This window comes from Carcharodon carcharias, chromosome 8, assembly GCF_017639515.1.
Source record: "Carcharodon carcharias isolate sCarCar2 chromosome 8, sCarCar2.pri, whole genome shotgun sequence".
In the NCBI taxonomy this organism is placed as follows: Eukaryota; Metazoa; Chordata; class Chondrichthyes; order Lamniformes; family Lamnidae; genus Carcharodon; species Carcharodon carcharias.
The window spans coordinates 153502308-153520205 of record NC_054474.1 but is presented as its reverse complement, the minus strand read 5'-3'; the positions used below and the strand labels follow the sequence as shown (position 1 = coordinate 153520205).

The following is a 17898-nucleotide window of genomic DNA, read 5'->3' as shown; positions in this document are numbered from 1 at the left end:
CAGACATATGAAGACGTAAAGACAGAAATGACTGTCGGTGGCCAAATGTCTAACATTTTACTGGAGACCTCAGCCTGTTTGAAATGAATGCAACCAGTAAAATAGGAGGTGGGAGATGTTAGAAGATACATCTGTCTGCCGACTAGATATTAGGCCCTGGTTACACTGTTAAATTCAACCCCCCAACACTACAACAAAAACTCACCAGAGGTCCTTGGCTGACAGGTTGAGAAGTTGAATCCTGAACCGTTACGTTCCGGAGGTTGGGAGGGGCTGCGCACTGTTCATTGCTATAGCCGCTGATAGGTTGTGAGGGAACGCTGTGCAACAAGGCTGCCTGAGATTGTGGTCTCAGGTTTCCGACATTCTGTAGTGTTACACCAGAAGGCAGATCCATGGTTTGAACAACAACCTAAATTTAAAAAAAACAGAACCATTTATTTTTCCCTTTTATTGTTTTGGGAGCAAGAAAGAAAATAAGTGAAAATCTTGAGGGTTTATTTAGTCCCTGTGAGATACCAGCTCCCGCTGGCTGACTCCGTAAATAATCAGGAGTAGCACAGCAGATACAGACTCAGACTCTGATACTATAATAATTGTACCAACCATGGCTCTGCGGGAGCACTCCCAACTCAAGTCAGAAAGGTGTGGGCTTAGGTTGCACTCCAGAGGCTTGAGCACAAAATCCAGGCTGACACTCCAGTACAGCACCAAGGGAATGCTGCACTGTCAGAGATGCTACCTTGGATTAAATCTTAAACGGAGGCCCTCTCAGTGGGCATTAAAGATTCCACCACCACTATTTCTAAGAAGAGCAGTGTCCTGACCATTGTTCTAAAAGTGATGTGATGTCACGAGGTTGTGAAAAGTGCTATAGGGGTATCTAAGTCTCTCTTTCTTATATAAATGCCAGGACTTTTTAAGAAGCTCAGTACCACAGCATTGATTCATTTCCCCACTGAAGCACATGAAGGAGCCCACAACACTTAAACTTTAACAGTTCACTTATTGTGTAGCAAGCCTGGACTTAACATCTAATTCAGCAGTTCAAAAATGAAAACTTCTAAAGGTAAACAATAAGTGCAAACAGAACAGCGGGAAGTGAGCACATCTGGGAATAAGGGAACACGTCATAACTTATGGTTTAAAGTACAGTAAAGACTGTGTCAATCCCCAGTCTGCTATAAATATCAGAGCCATTCACAGAGACATGAGCCATTCACAGAGACCCCGGAGGCATCGGAGACACTAGGCAAACAAATAGGAGTTCCTCTACACAGCAACGGACAGTGACTGTCAGCTGCTACCCCCTTTGTGCTGAGAGGCCTGCAACTTCTGACTTGCTGCTATAATTCTAAAACAAGATCTCCAGGAGTGGTCGAGGTGTCAAATGGTGCCTCTCTATTCAGTGCCAAGATAATTCAAAGACTTGAAAGGAGCTTTCAATGGAATGAATGAGCTTGCATTTCTGTAGCACCTTTCACAACCTCAGGACATAACCCAGAACGCTTTACGACCAATGAGGTCCTTACTTTTCATGTATATTTTGTTTCATAATGCTCCTGTAAAACACCTTGAAGCATTTTATTATGCTAAAGGCCTTATATAAATGAAAGTTATTACTGTATAGGCACTGCTGAAGTGCAGCAACAATTTTCACACAGCAGGATCCCACAAAAGGCAATGCAGAAATAGCCAGATCATTGGTTTTTAGTGGTGCTAACTGAAGGATATACTTTAGCCAGGACACTGGTGGAGAACATCCCTGATCTGTTGCATTCCACCTGAGAGGGCAGACGGGTCCTCGGTTTAATGTCTCATCTGAAAGATGCACCTCCAACAGTGCAGCACCCCTCACTACTGCACGAAGATATTGGCCTAGATTTTGTGCTAAAGACCCTGGGGTGGGACATGAACCCATCGCTTTCTAAACTACTTCAGGACAAAAAAAAAACACCCGCTTCTCCTAGCAAGCTTTCAAACATTTTATAAAACTTATTTTACACTACACAGTTATGTTGGATGAGGTATAATGGATGTGATGTGATCCCCCCCGCCCCCCCCTCCCCCCAAATCACCTCTGGGAAAGGAATATGGAGAAGGGAGGGCAGGCAGCTGGGAACTGAAAACAAACCCAGGGGGTTTAAATGAGATGAAAATTTGTGCCACAAGAGCCCCCATCTGAACGATTCGTAAAGTATGGGAGGCTCCCGGTGCCCCTTTTCACCACACCTGAGAACAAGCGGTGAGCAGGAAGTGGCAGCAAGTGCTGCGCTGCCTACACGATGTGGACCTGTTCACACAGGCAGTTCCCATTGTAACTGACCACTTCTCCGAGCCTCAATGACACACATTGACATAAAGGCGCAAGCAAAACTGCAACAACAGGAGGCAGCTTGCGAACAGAGAGCAGATGCGCACACCATTTGCAATGTTATTTTGTGCACGTTTCTGTGTGGCTTTAACAAATCAACGCCAGGGCACGGCAGACTGTCCTATCAATGCAGCTTGCCACTAAGTGGGTCGTAGGATCTTACGGTGCAGAAGGAGGTCACCAGGCCCATCGTGCCTGTGCCGACTCTTTGAAAGAGCTGTTCACTTAGTCGCACTCCCCTGCCCATTCTTCACAGCCTTTTCCTTTACGAGTGTTGATCCCAATTCCCATTTGAAAGTTACTGGGAATTACTTTCATCTCCCCTTTCAGGCGGTACATTCCAGTGGGAGAAAACACGTCCAAGTTTACAACGCCCTTCTTGACAAGTTCCAAACCATGGCCTGCTCAGGAGGAAGGTGCCAAGTGGAAGTGAGGGAACAGAAATCAGAGGCAAGCCATCGCAAGCCTCTCCCATCCAGTATCCATGGAAACATTTCTATAACAACTTTCATGACCTCAGGGTGTCTCAAAGTGCTTTATTACCAATAAGGACTTCTGAAGTGCAGCCACCAGCAGCATACAGCAAACAACAAACAAACAATAGAATACTGACCATATTAGATGACTGAGGGATAAATACTGGCCAAGACACTGGGGGGAACTCCCCTATTCTTCCTCAAGCAGCGTCACCTGTGAGGGCACACAGCGCCTCAGTTTAGCTTTTCATCCGAAAGACAGCACTTCCGACAGTGCACCACTCCCTTTGCGTGGCACTCAAGCGCCAGCCTAGATCCAGTGGAATGGAACTTGAACCTTCTGACTCAGAGGCAAGAGTGCTCCCTACCCAACTACCGCTGGCAATGCTAGGTTACAGAGTGCGACTGTCAGAAACCGGCAAACAATTGCTGGCCGATTCTTGTCAGTTGAGGAAATGTGGGGCAGCGTGCGAGGGTGAGATGGGAACGAACATTCGTATGAAATGACCCAAATAAAACCCAGAGTTTACCTGAACATCATTCCGTTGAAGTACATCCTGGAGGATACCTATGGATTGTATGGCAGATATCACTTGGCAATGGCTAGGCTTCTGGCACTGTTGCTGCACTGCTTTGGCCTGCAATCCCACTGGTTGCCGTTTGGTTATGACACTGCTCGGCTGATGCACGGATAGTGGCTGAGGGCTGAGGCCATGTGACATTCCAAGGACCTGCAGATGCTGAGGATGGGGCTGGGCCCTTGCGGCTTCTTGCTGAGGAACAGGGAAGAATGTGCATTTGTATAGCGCCTTTCACAACCTCAGGTTGTTCTAAATAGTACTGTCTAAAGTGCAGCCACTGTTGTAACACAGGAAATGTGGAAGGCAGTTTATGTACAAAGGCAAAAGCGTGATAACGACCCCATCATTTGGTAGAGAGGCAGAGAGGAGAAATCTGCAGTATTCTGTACCACAAAAGATAAACTCACCTTTTATAATGGAGAAACCTACATGAAAGCATCAGGCAAATAATTTGTGAGGTTAGGTATTGTTTAGGGGTACCGGCTGATACCAGGGTTTCATGGGTCAAATTGGAAAGGAGCAGTTGACTATTATTTCTGTTTGGAAGGATGAACGGTGATCCTCCCAAAATGACTGAGGAATTTGATAGGTTAGATACTGAGATGCTATTTCCTCTGGTGGGGAGCATCCAGAACAAGAAAGCACATCTTAAAATTGGAGCTAGGTCATTCAGGAGTAAAATGAAGAGGCATTTCTCCACATGAATGTATAGTGGAAGTCTGGAACTCTCTCTCCCCAGGAGCCATCAATGGTTGAGATTGATAGCTTGTTTGGCAAGTGGAACTATACCTCCTTTCCTTTACTGTCGCTGGGTCAAAATCCTGGAACTCCCTCCCTAACAGCACTGTGGGTGCACCTACACCATGGGGACTGCAGCGGTTCAAGAAGGCAGCTCACCACCACCTTCTCAAGGGCAGCTAGGGACGAGCAATAAATGCTGGCCCAGCCAGCGAAGCCCACATCCCATAAATGAATAAAAACAAATCAAGAGATACGGAAAAAAGCTGGTAAAGATAAGCCATGAGTGTCATAACTGCAGCAGGCGCTTGAATGACCTTCTCCTGTTCCTATTCCATTCAAAACAAGCTCTTCAGTCCTGCCTAGTGAGTAAAGTTGCAGTTGTCCTTACACTGCAGCCAAGGTGGTTTGAAGCCACTTGCCCAGATATGTAGACCCGACAATTAGAAGCCGCACAGTGCTGTACTGCAGTCACCTCTCCCTATCTCTGGAACCTCCACCAGCTCTACAACCCTTAGAGATCTCTGTGCTCAACCAACCCTGGCCTCTTGCACATCCCAGGTTTTTAATCACCCCACCACAGGCAGCCGTGTCTTCAGCTCCCAAGTTCCTAAGCTCTGGAATTCTCTCCCTAAACCTCTCCAACATTCTACCTCATTCTTCTCCTGTAAGATGCTCCTTAAAATCTACATCTTTGATCAAGCTTTTGGTCACTTGTCCAAATATCTCCTTATCTGGCTCAGTGTCAAACCTTGTCTGATTACACTTCTGTGAAGCATCTTGGGATATTTTACTATGGAAAGTGCAAGTTGTTGTTGCAGTGGCTGGTCCCTGTCTCTTGACGACCTGGTAAGCTCTGTAAATGAGGGCCCTCTTGTGGCACAGATCAGACAGTGCAATACACCGCACTGCTCAGTTTGGACTTTCTATAGTGTCAAACCCGGGGGTCCCAGTTGCCGATATGAGCGGGCGAACATTTTCAGTGTCTGTGTCACTAGATCAGGAGAAGCATTAAGCTATTTAAAAAAAAATGGGTTAATGCCAGCACTAAAGGAACCATCATTGGTGCTTGTGATATTGCCAATGGTGATTCCTGGATTGTAATTTGCGGAATAACAAGATAGGATTACACAGGATATAAGGCACACAAACAGGCCATTTGGCCCCATCTGTCCATGCCGGTATTTATGCTCCGCTTGAGTGTCTTCACGTCTTTCCAATCTACCCACACCCTCATTTAAATCTTTCAGTGTAACCGTGAAGGGAAACGATCTCTGAGAAACCCCCACACATTAAGAGCAGACAGACAAGGAAAAGGGAAGAAAAAGGCCAATATGGTATAAACTATTCTGCGGACAAGAACATGGGATAGAAATTAGCCTTGGGTGCAAAACTGCCGACAGCGCATCGGATGCCCGTTATTCATCTAGCGTGAAGTTTGGTTCCATTGACTTCACTCATATCCAATAGATGAACGAGAAAAGCTTTTCTATAGATTTTAAGTTTGCCACAGTAAAGCAGCGTGGGCGTGTCCTTTTACCCTCTTTTGGTTCTCCGCCTCATCAATGCACAGCTGGTTGAGCCAGTTCAGCAGGATGCACCCCAAAAAACTGCCACTGGCCATTAGGTGGTGCCACAGGTTGACTGGGCCCTTCACCACTGCAGTGTACCCCACCAGCACCCTGGTTGACACAGCGCCCCATCTAACCCAATCCCTTGCTTCCTAACACTGCCTCCCAGGAGAGGGCTTTTGGGGCTACCTGCAGCTGCTTGTAGCTGTGTTGCTGCTGCTGTTCCTGTAAGACCTGAACTTGTTTCTTTAGGGCTTCGATCTGCTGTTGCTGGACCTGCAGCTGAACCTGGTTTAAAGGAGGAAAGAAAAGACAAATTAAAAGAGAACACAGAACATAAGCATTTGCAGAAATGCACACAAAAACAGATAAAAGTTTCTTTCATTGCATGCAGTAATCATGGGATGACATTGAAAACACCACAGAAACAGGCCCATTGGCCCAACCAGTCCTTGCTGGTGTTAATACTGTGCTCATGATTAGAAAATGGAAGGACATCTTGCATTTATATATAGCCCTTAACATAGTAAAACAACATATCCTTCTATTCCTTTCTACCTCATATTTATCTAGCTTCCTCTTGGATTTTGGCACGTTCTCTGTTTATCAAATGTGCTGGATAAATGCAAGTCTTTCTTTATGTTCACAGCTTGATTGGTGCTTAACAGGGCCTCAAAGAAAGGGCGATGGATAAACACTGCGGTTACAAGAGCAGGTCAGAGGCTGGGAATAACTCGCCTCCTGACTCCCCAAAGCTTGTCCACCATCCACAAGGCACAAGTCAGGTGTGTGATGGAATACTCTCCACTGGCCTGGATGAGTGCAGCTCCCACAACACTCAAGAAGCTTGCCACCATCCAGGACAAAGCAGCCCATTTGATTGCCCCCCCCCCCCCATCCACCATCTTAAACATTCAGTCCCTCCACCAACATCTACAAGAAGCACTGCAGCAACGTACCGAGGTTCCTTCGACAGCACCTTCCAAACCCGTGACCTCTACCACCTTGAAGGACAAGGGCAGCAGACACATGGGAACACCACACCCTCCAAGCCACTCACCATCCTGACTTGGAAACATATCGCCATTCCTTCACCATCGCTGGGTCAAAATCCTGGAACTCGCTCTCTAACAGCACTGTGGGTGTACCTACATCACATGGACAGCAGCGGTTCAAGAAGGCAGCTCACCAGTACCTCCCAAGGGCAATTAGGGATGAACAACAAACACTGGCCCAGCCAGCGACACTCACATCCTACAAAATAATAAAAACAAAATAAAGGAACTTACAGTGGCCGGGAGAGAGGAGAGCTCCGCCGACAGTGAACTGTTGCTCACAGAGACTGCGATGGCTTCTCGGAAGGTAGCTCCTGCACTTACAGCAGATGAAGCAGCATTTAAGAGTTTCGCTGTGTTCATACCCGTGCTCTTATGCTTAGAGACGGTCACTCCCTGCGTCTTTGTTTTCTCCTACAAACAAAAAAAAACCCAAAATGATTCAAAAATACACGAGAGTCAACGCTGCGGGGAACAGCCTGCAATTCATTTGACTGAAACAGGTGTCCCTTCGGGAGATGAACCTCATGCGCTAATCAATTTTGCTCCTGCCCTTAATTAAATTGACAGTCTCAATCAAAAGCAGGTTTTTAAATATGCTTAGTTGCAAATATTAATGGAACACCCGTTTGTCTGCTTCTCCCTGCACCAAGTCAGCATTTACCATTGTAAATTGCTATGTCACCATCTCTCATTCAATTCTGCTGCATTGATCGTCACGGTGTCATTACAAGCTCCAGCCACTAGGCAGTGTCGTGGAGTGGGTTTCTGCAGTTTCCTTCCTAATCCCATCACAATCTTGTACATTTAAAACAAAACTTACATTCACCAGCGAACCGTGGACAACTCTTGTCTCTGAATCAGGAGGTTGTAGAAAAAGGACAAAAATCGAAACAGAAAGAGGCACTTATATAGAATCTTTCCCTAAGCACTTTACAAACAAGTAAATACTCCTGAGCGCAGTAATACTGCGTTGCAATGTAGGACAGTAGTTCGCTCACGAGCTCTCATGTGTAGAAAATGGGAGGACACGCAACAACAGCTTACACATATACATAACCCTTTAATGTAGTAAAGCATTCCAAGGTGCTTTACAGGAGCTTTAACAGAAAAAATCTGACATCAAGCCAAGTATTAGGACTGGTGACCCTACGCTTGGGCAAAGAGGTGGGTTTTAAGGAGCGTCTCAAGAGAAGGAGGGAGAGTGAGAGAGGCAGAGAAGCCTAGACTGGCAGAGAAGTCCAGAGTGGCAGAGAAGTCCAGAGTGGCAGAAAAGTCCAGAGTGGCAGAAAAGTCCAGAGTGGCAGAAAAGTCCAGAGTGGCAGAGAAGTCCAGAGTGGCAGAGAAGTCTAGAGTGGGAATTTTAGAGTTTAGGGCGTAGACAGCTGAACGTGCAGCTACCAGTAGTGGTCTTTAGAAAAGCAGGGATGCGCAAGAGGCTAGAACAGAAGCAACACAAGCAGTGAATTCGTAGGAGAGAGTAGCAGGGGACTGGATGGTACAATGGCCCAAGGTGAGTACTGTCCAATACATTAGCCACCAGCCACATGTGGGCTGATTAGGAATCCAAATGTGGCTAAGTAAAAAATATATAGTAAATTTAAATTAATGAGACTGTAGTTGGGTGTATAATCTCGATACTCATATTTGGAAGGTACGTGCATGTGAACTTTAACCTTTTCTGCTTTCATCGGTAGGAAGAGAAAGAGAACATGCAAGTGTTTTAAATTATTATGAACAGTTTCCTTTCTTGGTCACTGAATGACTTTCGATGTTTGTTCAGTAAATACACACATGTGAAGTACATTTATTCGTATTGTGTGGGCTTAAGTAAGGCCTTTTCTATTATTATTAGTCCATATGTGGCTAATACGATGTTGATGTAACCATCCACTCAGTGATTTTCCACTGGACAACAGTGTTATAACTCGCTGCTCATTCACTGAGGAAAGGAGGAATCTGGAGCCAGAGTTTCCTTTTACCATAGGTTTATTCACAAAACCCAGAGAGCACGGGCACAGGCTCTCTTTTCCTTCCCCCACCCACAGAGGGAAACCAGTTCTTATATATACTTAAGAATAATGCCCTAACCTTTCTCCAATTAGTAACAGGTGCACAACTGGAGCATGCACTGCATTGTGACAGGATTGCAACATTAACAGTTAGGATAGTGTGAGACTGGAGTTTGAATCCCCAGCTCAGTTTGATAAGATAAAAATCACCTCCGGCTGCTGGTTTGCAAGAGTTCTACAGTGTACACAAGAGACAAAACTCATTCCTAGTAGCGTGAGCAAACTTTGCCTCCAGAGGGAGGGGGAGATCTTTTTGGGCTCAAGCGGGATTTGGACAGAGTAGAAAGGGAGAAATTGTTTCCACTGGTGGAAAGCTCGAGAACCAGAGGACACAATTTAAAGGTGGCTGGCAAAAGAAGCAGAGGCAACATGAGGAGGGATTTGGAATTCACTGCCTGAGAGTGCAGCAGAGGCAAATCCAACTGCGGCTTTCAAAAGAGAATTGGATAATTATCTAAAGAGACAAAAAAGTGTCAGGGCTACGGGACTAGCTGAGATGATCTTGCAGAGAGCTGGCACAGACCTAATGAGCTGAATGGCCTCCTTCTGTAGTATAACCATTCTCTGATTCTATGAATTTGGCGCCCAGCCTGTACTTGGTGTCGAGCTGATGAACAGATAACCAGCACTGGGTGCATATGACCTCCTGCACTTGCTTCATTCGCCTGAGGGATTTGGAGAGAGTAATTTTCCAGTGTTTTTTTTACTCCCCTTACTGGACCCGGGTCATCTTCTACGTTTTACCGCTCCCAGGATATAACGTGGCTGTGGACGAGTGGGGTCACAGGAGATGGAGGGGGTAGGGGGGAGTAGGAAGTGTCTAGTCATGGTGCTGCAGCCTAGGGCAGGCTCGATGCACCGGCTGATTTGTAGTTAATGCTCGTCATTCTCCTTAGCTCATGCTCTTGATGGCTGATGCAAACCATGCAAGACAGGATGGTTATCCCCATCCCCACCCCCACCCTCCCGGCCTTGACCTGCACATCAGCAACAAAACTTCACCTGCCTTCCACCACTTCTTCAGCCCGTGGGGAGGGGGCTCACGATCGCCTCCTGTCCTCCTCATCTGCTCGCTGACTCGGCTGATGGTGCTGTGGCTGCAGCCTGTCACCCAGCTGATGAACCTGTAGCAGTTTGAATGCGAGCCGCCTGAGGGGGAGGAAAGACATTTTAGAAATCTGTACGAACGCGGTAACGTAAGAGCGCGACAAACTGTTTCAACATGTCCTGGTGAGCAGAACACAGGGACACAGCCTGCGCCCGCAGAAGACTACAGTAAAAACAAACAAAAAAAAATTATGGAAATAATATTTCAGTGAGCAATAAAGCTCTCTTCTTACTAAAATGTAGAAAATGCAGGTGACAAGACAACTGCCTCCTAAACTTTTAAAGCAGGGTCCATGGCTCCGTACAATGTAACGCCACAAGAGTTTCTATTGTGTACAATGGGCAGACACAAAGGCTTGGACAACTGACAGAGGGAACAAACAGGGGGAATATGGGTCATGAAGAAACTGCTGAGTTAGTTGAGAGAGAAATATTCTGTGAAAGGGCGAGGTTTGAAAATTAATACTAACAACGTACATTTATATTGTGTCTCTAACACAATAAAATATCCCAAGGTGCTTCACAAGAGCATCACTAAGCTAAACATGACACCGAGCCACATAAGGAGAAATTGGTCAGATGACCAAAGGTTGGATCAAAGTGTTAGCTTTTAAAGGAGGGTTTAAAGAAGGAAAGCAAGGTAGCGAGGCAAAGAGGTGTAAGGGAGGGAGTTAGAGAGCTTAGGCCTAGGCAACTGTGGGCGGAGCTATTAAAATGGGGGGTGCACAAGAGGCTAGAACTAGAGGAGTGCAGATATCCCAGAGGGTTGTGGGGCTGGAGGAAATGAGAGAGATAAGGAGGGCCGAGGTCATGGAGGGATTTGAAAACAAGGATGAGAATTTTAAAATCAAGACTGGCTTGACTGCGAGCCAATGTACATCAGCGAGCAAAGGGGTGATGGAGGAATGGGATTTGATGACACGGGTAAGCAGAGTTTTCGATGACCTCAAGTTTACTAAGAGTAGGATGCGAGAGACCAGCCAGGAGTGCAGTGGAATAGCTGAGCCTTGAGATAACCAAGGCATGAATGAGGATCGTAGCAGCAGATGAGCAGAGACACGGGAAAAGTCGGGTGATGTTACAGAGGTGGAAACAGACAGTCTCAGTGATGGTGCAAATGAAGTTGGAAGCTCATCTCGGGGTCAAATATGACACCAAAGCTGTGAACAGGCTGGCTTAATCACAGACTGATGCCAGGGAGCAGGATAGAGTTGGTAGATAGGGAACAGAGTATGGAGCAGGGATGGAAAGCAATGGATTCAGTCTTCCCAATATTTAATTGGGGGGGAATTTCTGCTCGTCCAGTACTGAATGTCAGATAAGCAGTCTGACAATCTAGCAACAGTGGAGGATTCAAGAGATGTGGAGGCGAGGCAGAGCTGGATGCCACCGGCGTACATGTAGAAACGAATGCTGCGCCTCGAATGATGTCACCGAGGGGCAGCATGTAGATGAGAAATAGGAGAGGGACAAAGACAGATCCTTGGGGGGAATGACAGAGGCAGCAGTGAGTGAACAAGAAGAGAAGCCATTGCCAGCAATTCTCTGGCTACAATTAGATAAGAACAGAACCGGGTGACGGCAGTTTCACCCAGCTGGACGACAGTGGACAGACAATGGGGGAGGATCGTATGGTCAAGCATCAAGTCATGGGGGTTGAGAAAGGAACGTGGCATGAAGATCAGTTGGCAAAATGTATTAAAGGCAGAACAAGGGCCAGCGCTCCCCGAAAGCAAAACATGGGAACAAATTACAGATTGGCCCTGGTGGGGGGAGGAGGTTGGAAAAAAATATATCAAAATGGGGGTCAGAGTTCACGGTCTGATGTTGCTGAACTCAATGTTAAGTCCAGAAGGCTGTAAAGCAGGCTTGTCCAACACATGGCCCCTGGGCTAGGTTGCGGCCCCCCGAGACCTCTGGACTAGGCCCGCCCAACTTGTTGGATATTCAGCTGACTTATATTTGAAAAATCCTGTAAAGCTGTTCATCCAATCATAGGCTGGTTCCTCCACCAGAGCAACTGCAGAGAGAAACCAGCCTGCGATTGGACGAGCAGCAAACAGAGGGAAGGTAAGTTTTTGGGTAAGTTTCAGGGCGCAACAGAGAGCGAGAGCAAGGCCTGGAGGAGGGGGGGGGGCGCTGAGAGCAGGGCCCGAGGGAGCCAGAATGGGGCCCGGGAAAGGTGGAGCAGGGCTCAAGGGAGCCGGGGTGGGCCACGGGATAGCCGGAATGGGGCCTGGGAAAGGCGGAGCAGGGCCCACCTGAGTGTGAGTGAGTGGAGACTGTGAGAAAGGGAGAAAGAGGAGAGAAAGTGTGTGGGGGAGGGGGAGAGTGGGGGCTGTGGAGGAGGTTGAGGGGAAGAGTGAGGGAGAGGAAGGGGAGGGGGAGGGTGGGGGAGGGGGAGCGTGTCAGGGGAAGGGGGAGCATGTGGGGGACAGCGTATGAGGGGGGAGAGTGGGGGAGGGTGTGTGTGAGAGAGGGAGGGAAAGGGGAGAGTGTGTGCATAAATCTGGCTCACTCCAGTCTCAGGCTGGGAGTGAGCTGGACACACACACACAGTCACCCTACCCTGAGACCATAAGACGTAGGAGCAGGAGTAGGCCATTTGGCCCATTGAGCCTGCTCTGCCATTCAATGAGATCATGACTGATCTGATAATCCTCAACTCCACTTTCCTCTCTTTTCTCCATAACCTTTGATTCCCTTACTGATTAAAAATCTGCCTATCTCAGCCTTGAATATACTTAACCAGCCAACCTCTACAGCCCTCTGCGGTAAAGGATTCCACAGATTAACTACCCTCTGAGAGAAGAAATTCCTCCTCATCTCTGTTTAAATGGACGCCCCCTTACTCTGAGATTATGCCCTCTGGTCTTAGACTCTCCCACAAGGGGAAACAACCTCTCAGCATCTACTCTGTCAAGCCCCCTAAGAATCTTATATGTTTCAATATGGTCACCTCTCATTCTTCTAAACTCCAATGAGTATAGGCCCAACCTACACAACCTCTCATCATAAGAAAATCCCTCCATACCCGGGATCAACCTAGAGAACCTTCTCTGGACTGCCTCCAATGCCAGTATATCTTTTCATAGATAAGGGGACCAAAACTGTTCACAGTATTCTAGATGTGGTCTAACTAGTGACTTGTGTAGTTTTTATACTCCATTCCCTTTGAAATAAAGGCCAACATTCCATTTGCCTTCCCTATTACCTGCTGAACTTGTATGTTAGCTTTTTGGGATTCATGCACGAGGACCCCCAAATCTCTCTGTGCTGCAGCTTTCTGCAGTCTTTCCCCATTTAAGTAATATTCAGCTCCTCTATTCTTCCTGCCAAAGTGCATAACCTCACATTTTCCCACATTATATTCCATCTGCCAAGTTTTTTCCCATTTACTTAACCTGTCTATGTTCCTCCATAGACTCTGTGTCATCCTCACCACTTGCCTTCCCACCTATTTTTGTGTCATCTGCAAACTTGGCGATCGTACATTCATTTCCCTCATCTAAGTTGTTAGTATATATTATAAATAATTGTGGCTTCAGCACTGATCCTTGAGGCACTCCACTAATTAGAGGTTGCCATCCTGAAAATGCCCCCTATATCCCAACTCTTTGTCTTCTATTAGTTAGCTAATCTTCTATCCATGCTAATATACTACCCCCAACACCATGGGCTCTTATCTTATTAAATAGCCTGATGTGCGCTACCTTATCGAACGCCTTTTGGAAACCCAAATATATTACATCTACTGGTTCACCTTTATCTATCCTGCTTGTTACCTCCTCAAAGAATTCTAATAAATTTGTCAGGCATGATTTCCCCTTCATGAAGCCATGCTGACCCTGCTTGATTATATTATGTATTTCTGAATGCTTTGCTTTTACATCCTTTATAATAAGCTCCGCCATTTTCCCAATGACACATGTTAAGCTAACTGGCCTACAGTTACCTGCTTTCTGCCTCCCTCCCTTTCTGAATTAAGGGTGCCATGGTTTTAATGGTCATCTTTATTTATTATCCATTTTTCAAAATGATCAATTCATTGCTTTGACATTGTTTTATTTTTTGCTCAGCAAGTTGTTTCTTCTTTTTCCTCAATTTTTTTTTTGAAATTCATGTTTAAAGTTATGCCAAATCTCATCTTTCCGAAATTTGCTCAACAGCCCCTTGAGTGAGAAAAACTTTGAAATGTGGCCCCTCCCGAGTGAAGAGATTGGACATGGGCTGCTGTAAAGTGCCTAATCGGAAGATGAGGTGCTGCTCCTCTAGTTTGCGTTGGGCTTCACCGGAACATTGCAGCAGGCCAAGGACCGAACACGTGGGCACGAGAGCAGGGTGGCGAATTGAAATGGGGTAAGCGACAGGAAAGTCGGGGTCATGCTTTGCGGACAGATCGAAGGTGTCCCGCAAAACGGTCACCCCGTCTGCGTTTAGTCTCCCCAATGCAGGGCAGACCACATTGTGAGCAGCGAGTCCAGTAGACTAAATTGAAAGCAGTGCAAGTGAATCACTGCTTCACCTGAAAGGAATGTTTGGGGCCTTGGACAATGAAGAGGGATAGGGGCAGGTGGTACACCTCCTGTGATTATATGAAAAGGTGCCATGGGAAATGAATGAGGTATTGGGGGTGATAGAGGAGCGGACCAGGGTATCACGGAGGGAATGGTCCCTACGGAATGCTGACGGAGGGGAGGGGAAGATGTGTTTGGTGGTGGCACCATGCTGGAGTTGGTGGAAATGGCAGAGGACGATCCTTTGAATGCAGAGGCTGCTGGGGTGGTAAGTGAGGACAAGAGGGACCCTGTCATGATTCTGGGATGGAGGGGCATGGGTGACAGCAGAAGTGTGGGAAGTGGGTTGGGCACAGTGAGGGGGAGACCTCAACTCATGAAAAAGGAAGACACGTCAGAAGCGTTGTTCTGCTAGGCAGTTATCATCAGAACAGATGCGACAGAGATGGAGGAACCGGAGAACGGGATGGAGTCCTTACAGGAAGCAGGGTGTGAAGAAGTGTAGTCAAGGTAGCTATGAGAGTGGGTGGGCTTGTAATGAATGTTGGTAGACAGTCTATCACCAGAAATGGAGGCAGAGAAATCAAGGGAAGGGAAGTGTCTAATATGGACCATGTGAAGGTGAGAAAGAGGTGGAAACTGGAAGCAAAATTGATAAAACTTTTCCAGGTCCAGACGAGAGCACGAAGTGGCACTGAGAAAGTCATCGCTGTACTAGAGAAAGAATTGTGGGAGGGGGCCAGAGTAGGACTGGAACAAGGAATGTTCCACGTACCCTACAAAAAGACAGGCCCAACTGAGGCCCATGCGGGTATCCATATTATTTGGTCTTTTATTTGGAGGAAGTGAGACAAGTTAAAGGGGAAATTGTCGCTGCTCACAATGTGGTCTCCTCTACACTGGGGAGACTAAACACAGACTGGGTGACCACTTTGCGGAACACCTTCATTCAGTCCATAAGCATGACCCTGACCTTCCTGTCGCTTGCCATCTCAATTCACCATGTCGCTTCCATGCTCACATTTCTGTCCTTACCTGCCACAATGTTCCGGTGAAGTCCAATGCAAACCGGAGGAACAGCACCTCATTTTCGATTAGGCACTCTACAGCCTTCTGGACTTATCGTTGAGCTCAACAACTTCAGATCATGAACACTGTCCTCCATCTTGATATTTTTTTCCCAACCCCCTCCCCCAACAAGGGCCAGTAACTTGTTCTCATGTTTTGCTTTCGGAGAGCGCTGACCCTTGTTCTGGTAATAACACATTCTGCTAACTCACCATCGTACCACTATTAACACCTGCCTTAGTCTTTAACACTAACATTAGCACTCCCTTTGCCCTGTGTCCATGACATGTATGTCAAATCTCTCCCGAGCCCAGACCTATCCCTGACCTTCTATTTTGCTTCACCTGCTCCACCCCTTCTCTTCAATAGTATAAAACCCATCACATTTCTACCTCTCTCCAGCTCTAACAAAGAGTCATACAGACTTGAAACGTTTACTCTGTTTCTCGCTCCACAGATGCTGCCAGACCTGCTGAGCTTTCCAGCATTTTCTGCTTTTATTACAGATTTCCTGCACCTGCAATATTTTGCTTTTATTGTAACAAGGAGTGATTGAGGTGAATAGCTAGATTTGTTTTTAATCACAAACTAGGTAAATATACAAGGGAGAAAGGAATAGAAGGAAACGTTGAGATAAAGAGGGTGTGGACTATAAACATTGACATAAGCCAGACAGTCTGTTTCTGTGCTGTAGTTTCTATACAATATATTGATAAAGTATTCCTATCAAAACAGTCCAGCATGTGTTGGTTATTTTACCTAAACAGAACAGGATAAGTTGGTGTTTAGTTCAATTTTCACAACCCACCTGAAGGTGTCAGCATCTCAGCCAGAGCCCTCCGTGCTTCAGCCTGTCCTTTCGAGGCACACTCCCTCCAGAGGTGAAGCAAGCGCCCATGAGTGTGCGCCATCTGCAAAAGCAACCGAGGAGTCTTTCAATCAAACGTCCACTTCTTGCATTCCTATCAACAAATGGACTTTTTGGAAAGTTAACCTCCAACAAAAGGCAGGCCAACTCACCGAGACACAGTTGTCCACACAACATCTCTCCTTCAAAAGTTCGGTAATTGGTTTCAGGAGTCCCAGGGCTCCCTTCCCTTTAGTCCTTTTAACTCGCTCTCCTTTCTGTGGAAATTTGAAGGAACCAGTACAGTAGGCAATGAAAGACCGTCTTGCATTTATTTAGCACCTTTCACAACCTCACCATGTGCAAAAAGCCTTCACAACCAATGAAGTACTTTTAAAGTGTAGTCACTGTTGCAATGTAGGAAACATACAGCAAATTTGTACACAGCAAGCTCCCACAAACAGCAATATGATAATGACCAGATAATCTGTTTTGTCTGATGTTGACTGAGCGATAATTATTGGCCAGAGTACCAGAGACAACTCCCCTGCTCATCTTCAAAATAGTTTTTTTTTAATTCGTTCATGGGATGTGGGTATTGCTGGCTAGGTCAGCATTTATTGCCCATCCCTAACTGCCCTTGCTCAGAGCCAACCACATTGCTGTGGGTCTGGAGTCACATGTAGGCCAGGCCAGGTAAGGACAGCAGATGTCCTTCCCTAAAAGGGCATTACTGAATCAGATGGGTGCCATGGAATCTTTTACACCCAACTGAGGGGCTAGAGTGGGCCACAGTTTAATGTCACATCTGAAAGATGGCATTTCTGACTGACAGTGCAGCACCCTCTCATCACTGCACTGGAGTGCCAGCCTCGATTTGGTGCTGGGATCTGAGCCCACAGCCTTCTGGCTCCATGTGAGAAAGCTATTCACTGAGCTACGGCTGGCACAACCATCGATAGGAGGAAGTACGACAACAGAATGGTTCGGTCATCTGGGTTCTAGTCTGGCACATTTTATTTTACCTCAGGGTCAGTTTTCAACTTCTTGTGCAGGAAGTTGTTGGAGTAGCCCAAGATACGTTGGGTGGCTCGTTCACACAATTTCAACTCATTTTTCAACGTGGTGCGATTCTTCAGTACAAACTCCTCAAACGCCTTTGACTTCCGTTGACCATTGCCCAATCCTATGCCCCCTCTGAAAGAACAACGCACACTTTTAACACTGTAACTGGATTGGGCACCCGGGAGGTCTATCACAGTGCGTGGGCTGGCCCAAGGTGGTGGACAACCAACGTGACCAGTCCAACACTGACAAATTATCACTTCAAATCACCACTGTGCGAAGGAGCAAGCCTTTGGTTTGAAGATAGTGACCCTGCCTGGGAGACAAAAGGTGCAGGGTTTGATCCCCAACCCTGACAGTTCTGTCAAGTGATGATTGAGGAAATCTGAGGACTCTTGTGCCTGCCACCCTGCAACAACCCCACCCC

General features: G+C 46.7%; 1 protein-coding gene across 3 annotated transcripts in view; it reads right to left on the bottom strand.

The window, feature by feature from the left end:
* Positions 1–17898, bottom strand: part of LOC121280770 — a 44230-nt gene that overhangs the window by 8464 nt on the left and 17868 nt on the right. For 2 of the 3 annotated variants that reach the window (XM_041192946.1, XM_041192947.1), the window contains exons 7-14: positions 17432–17603; positions 16580–16684; positions 16368–16470; positions 9874–10016; positions 7030–7209; positions 5930–6028; positions 3381–3623; positions 206–412 (exon numbers count right to left, since the gene is read on the bottom strand). In XM_041192946.1, coding sequence (XP_041048880.1) covers positions 206–412; positions 3381–3623; positions 5930–6028; positions 7030–7209; positions 9874–10016; positions 16368–16470; positions 16580–16684; positions 17432–17603 — 1252 coding nt within the window. The remainder of the gene's footprint in view (positions 1–205; positions 413–3380; positions 3624–5929; positions 6029–7029; positions 7210–9873; positions 10017–16367; positions 16471–16579; positions 16685–17431; positions 17604–17898) is intronic. The other variant, XM_041192949.1, reaches the window with a different exon arrangement.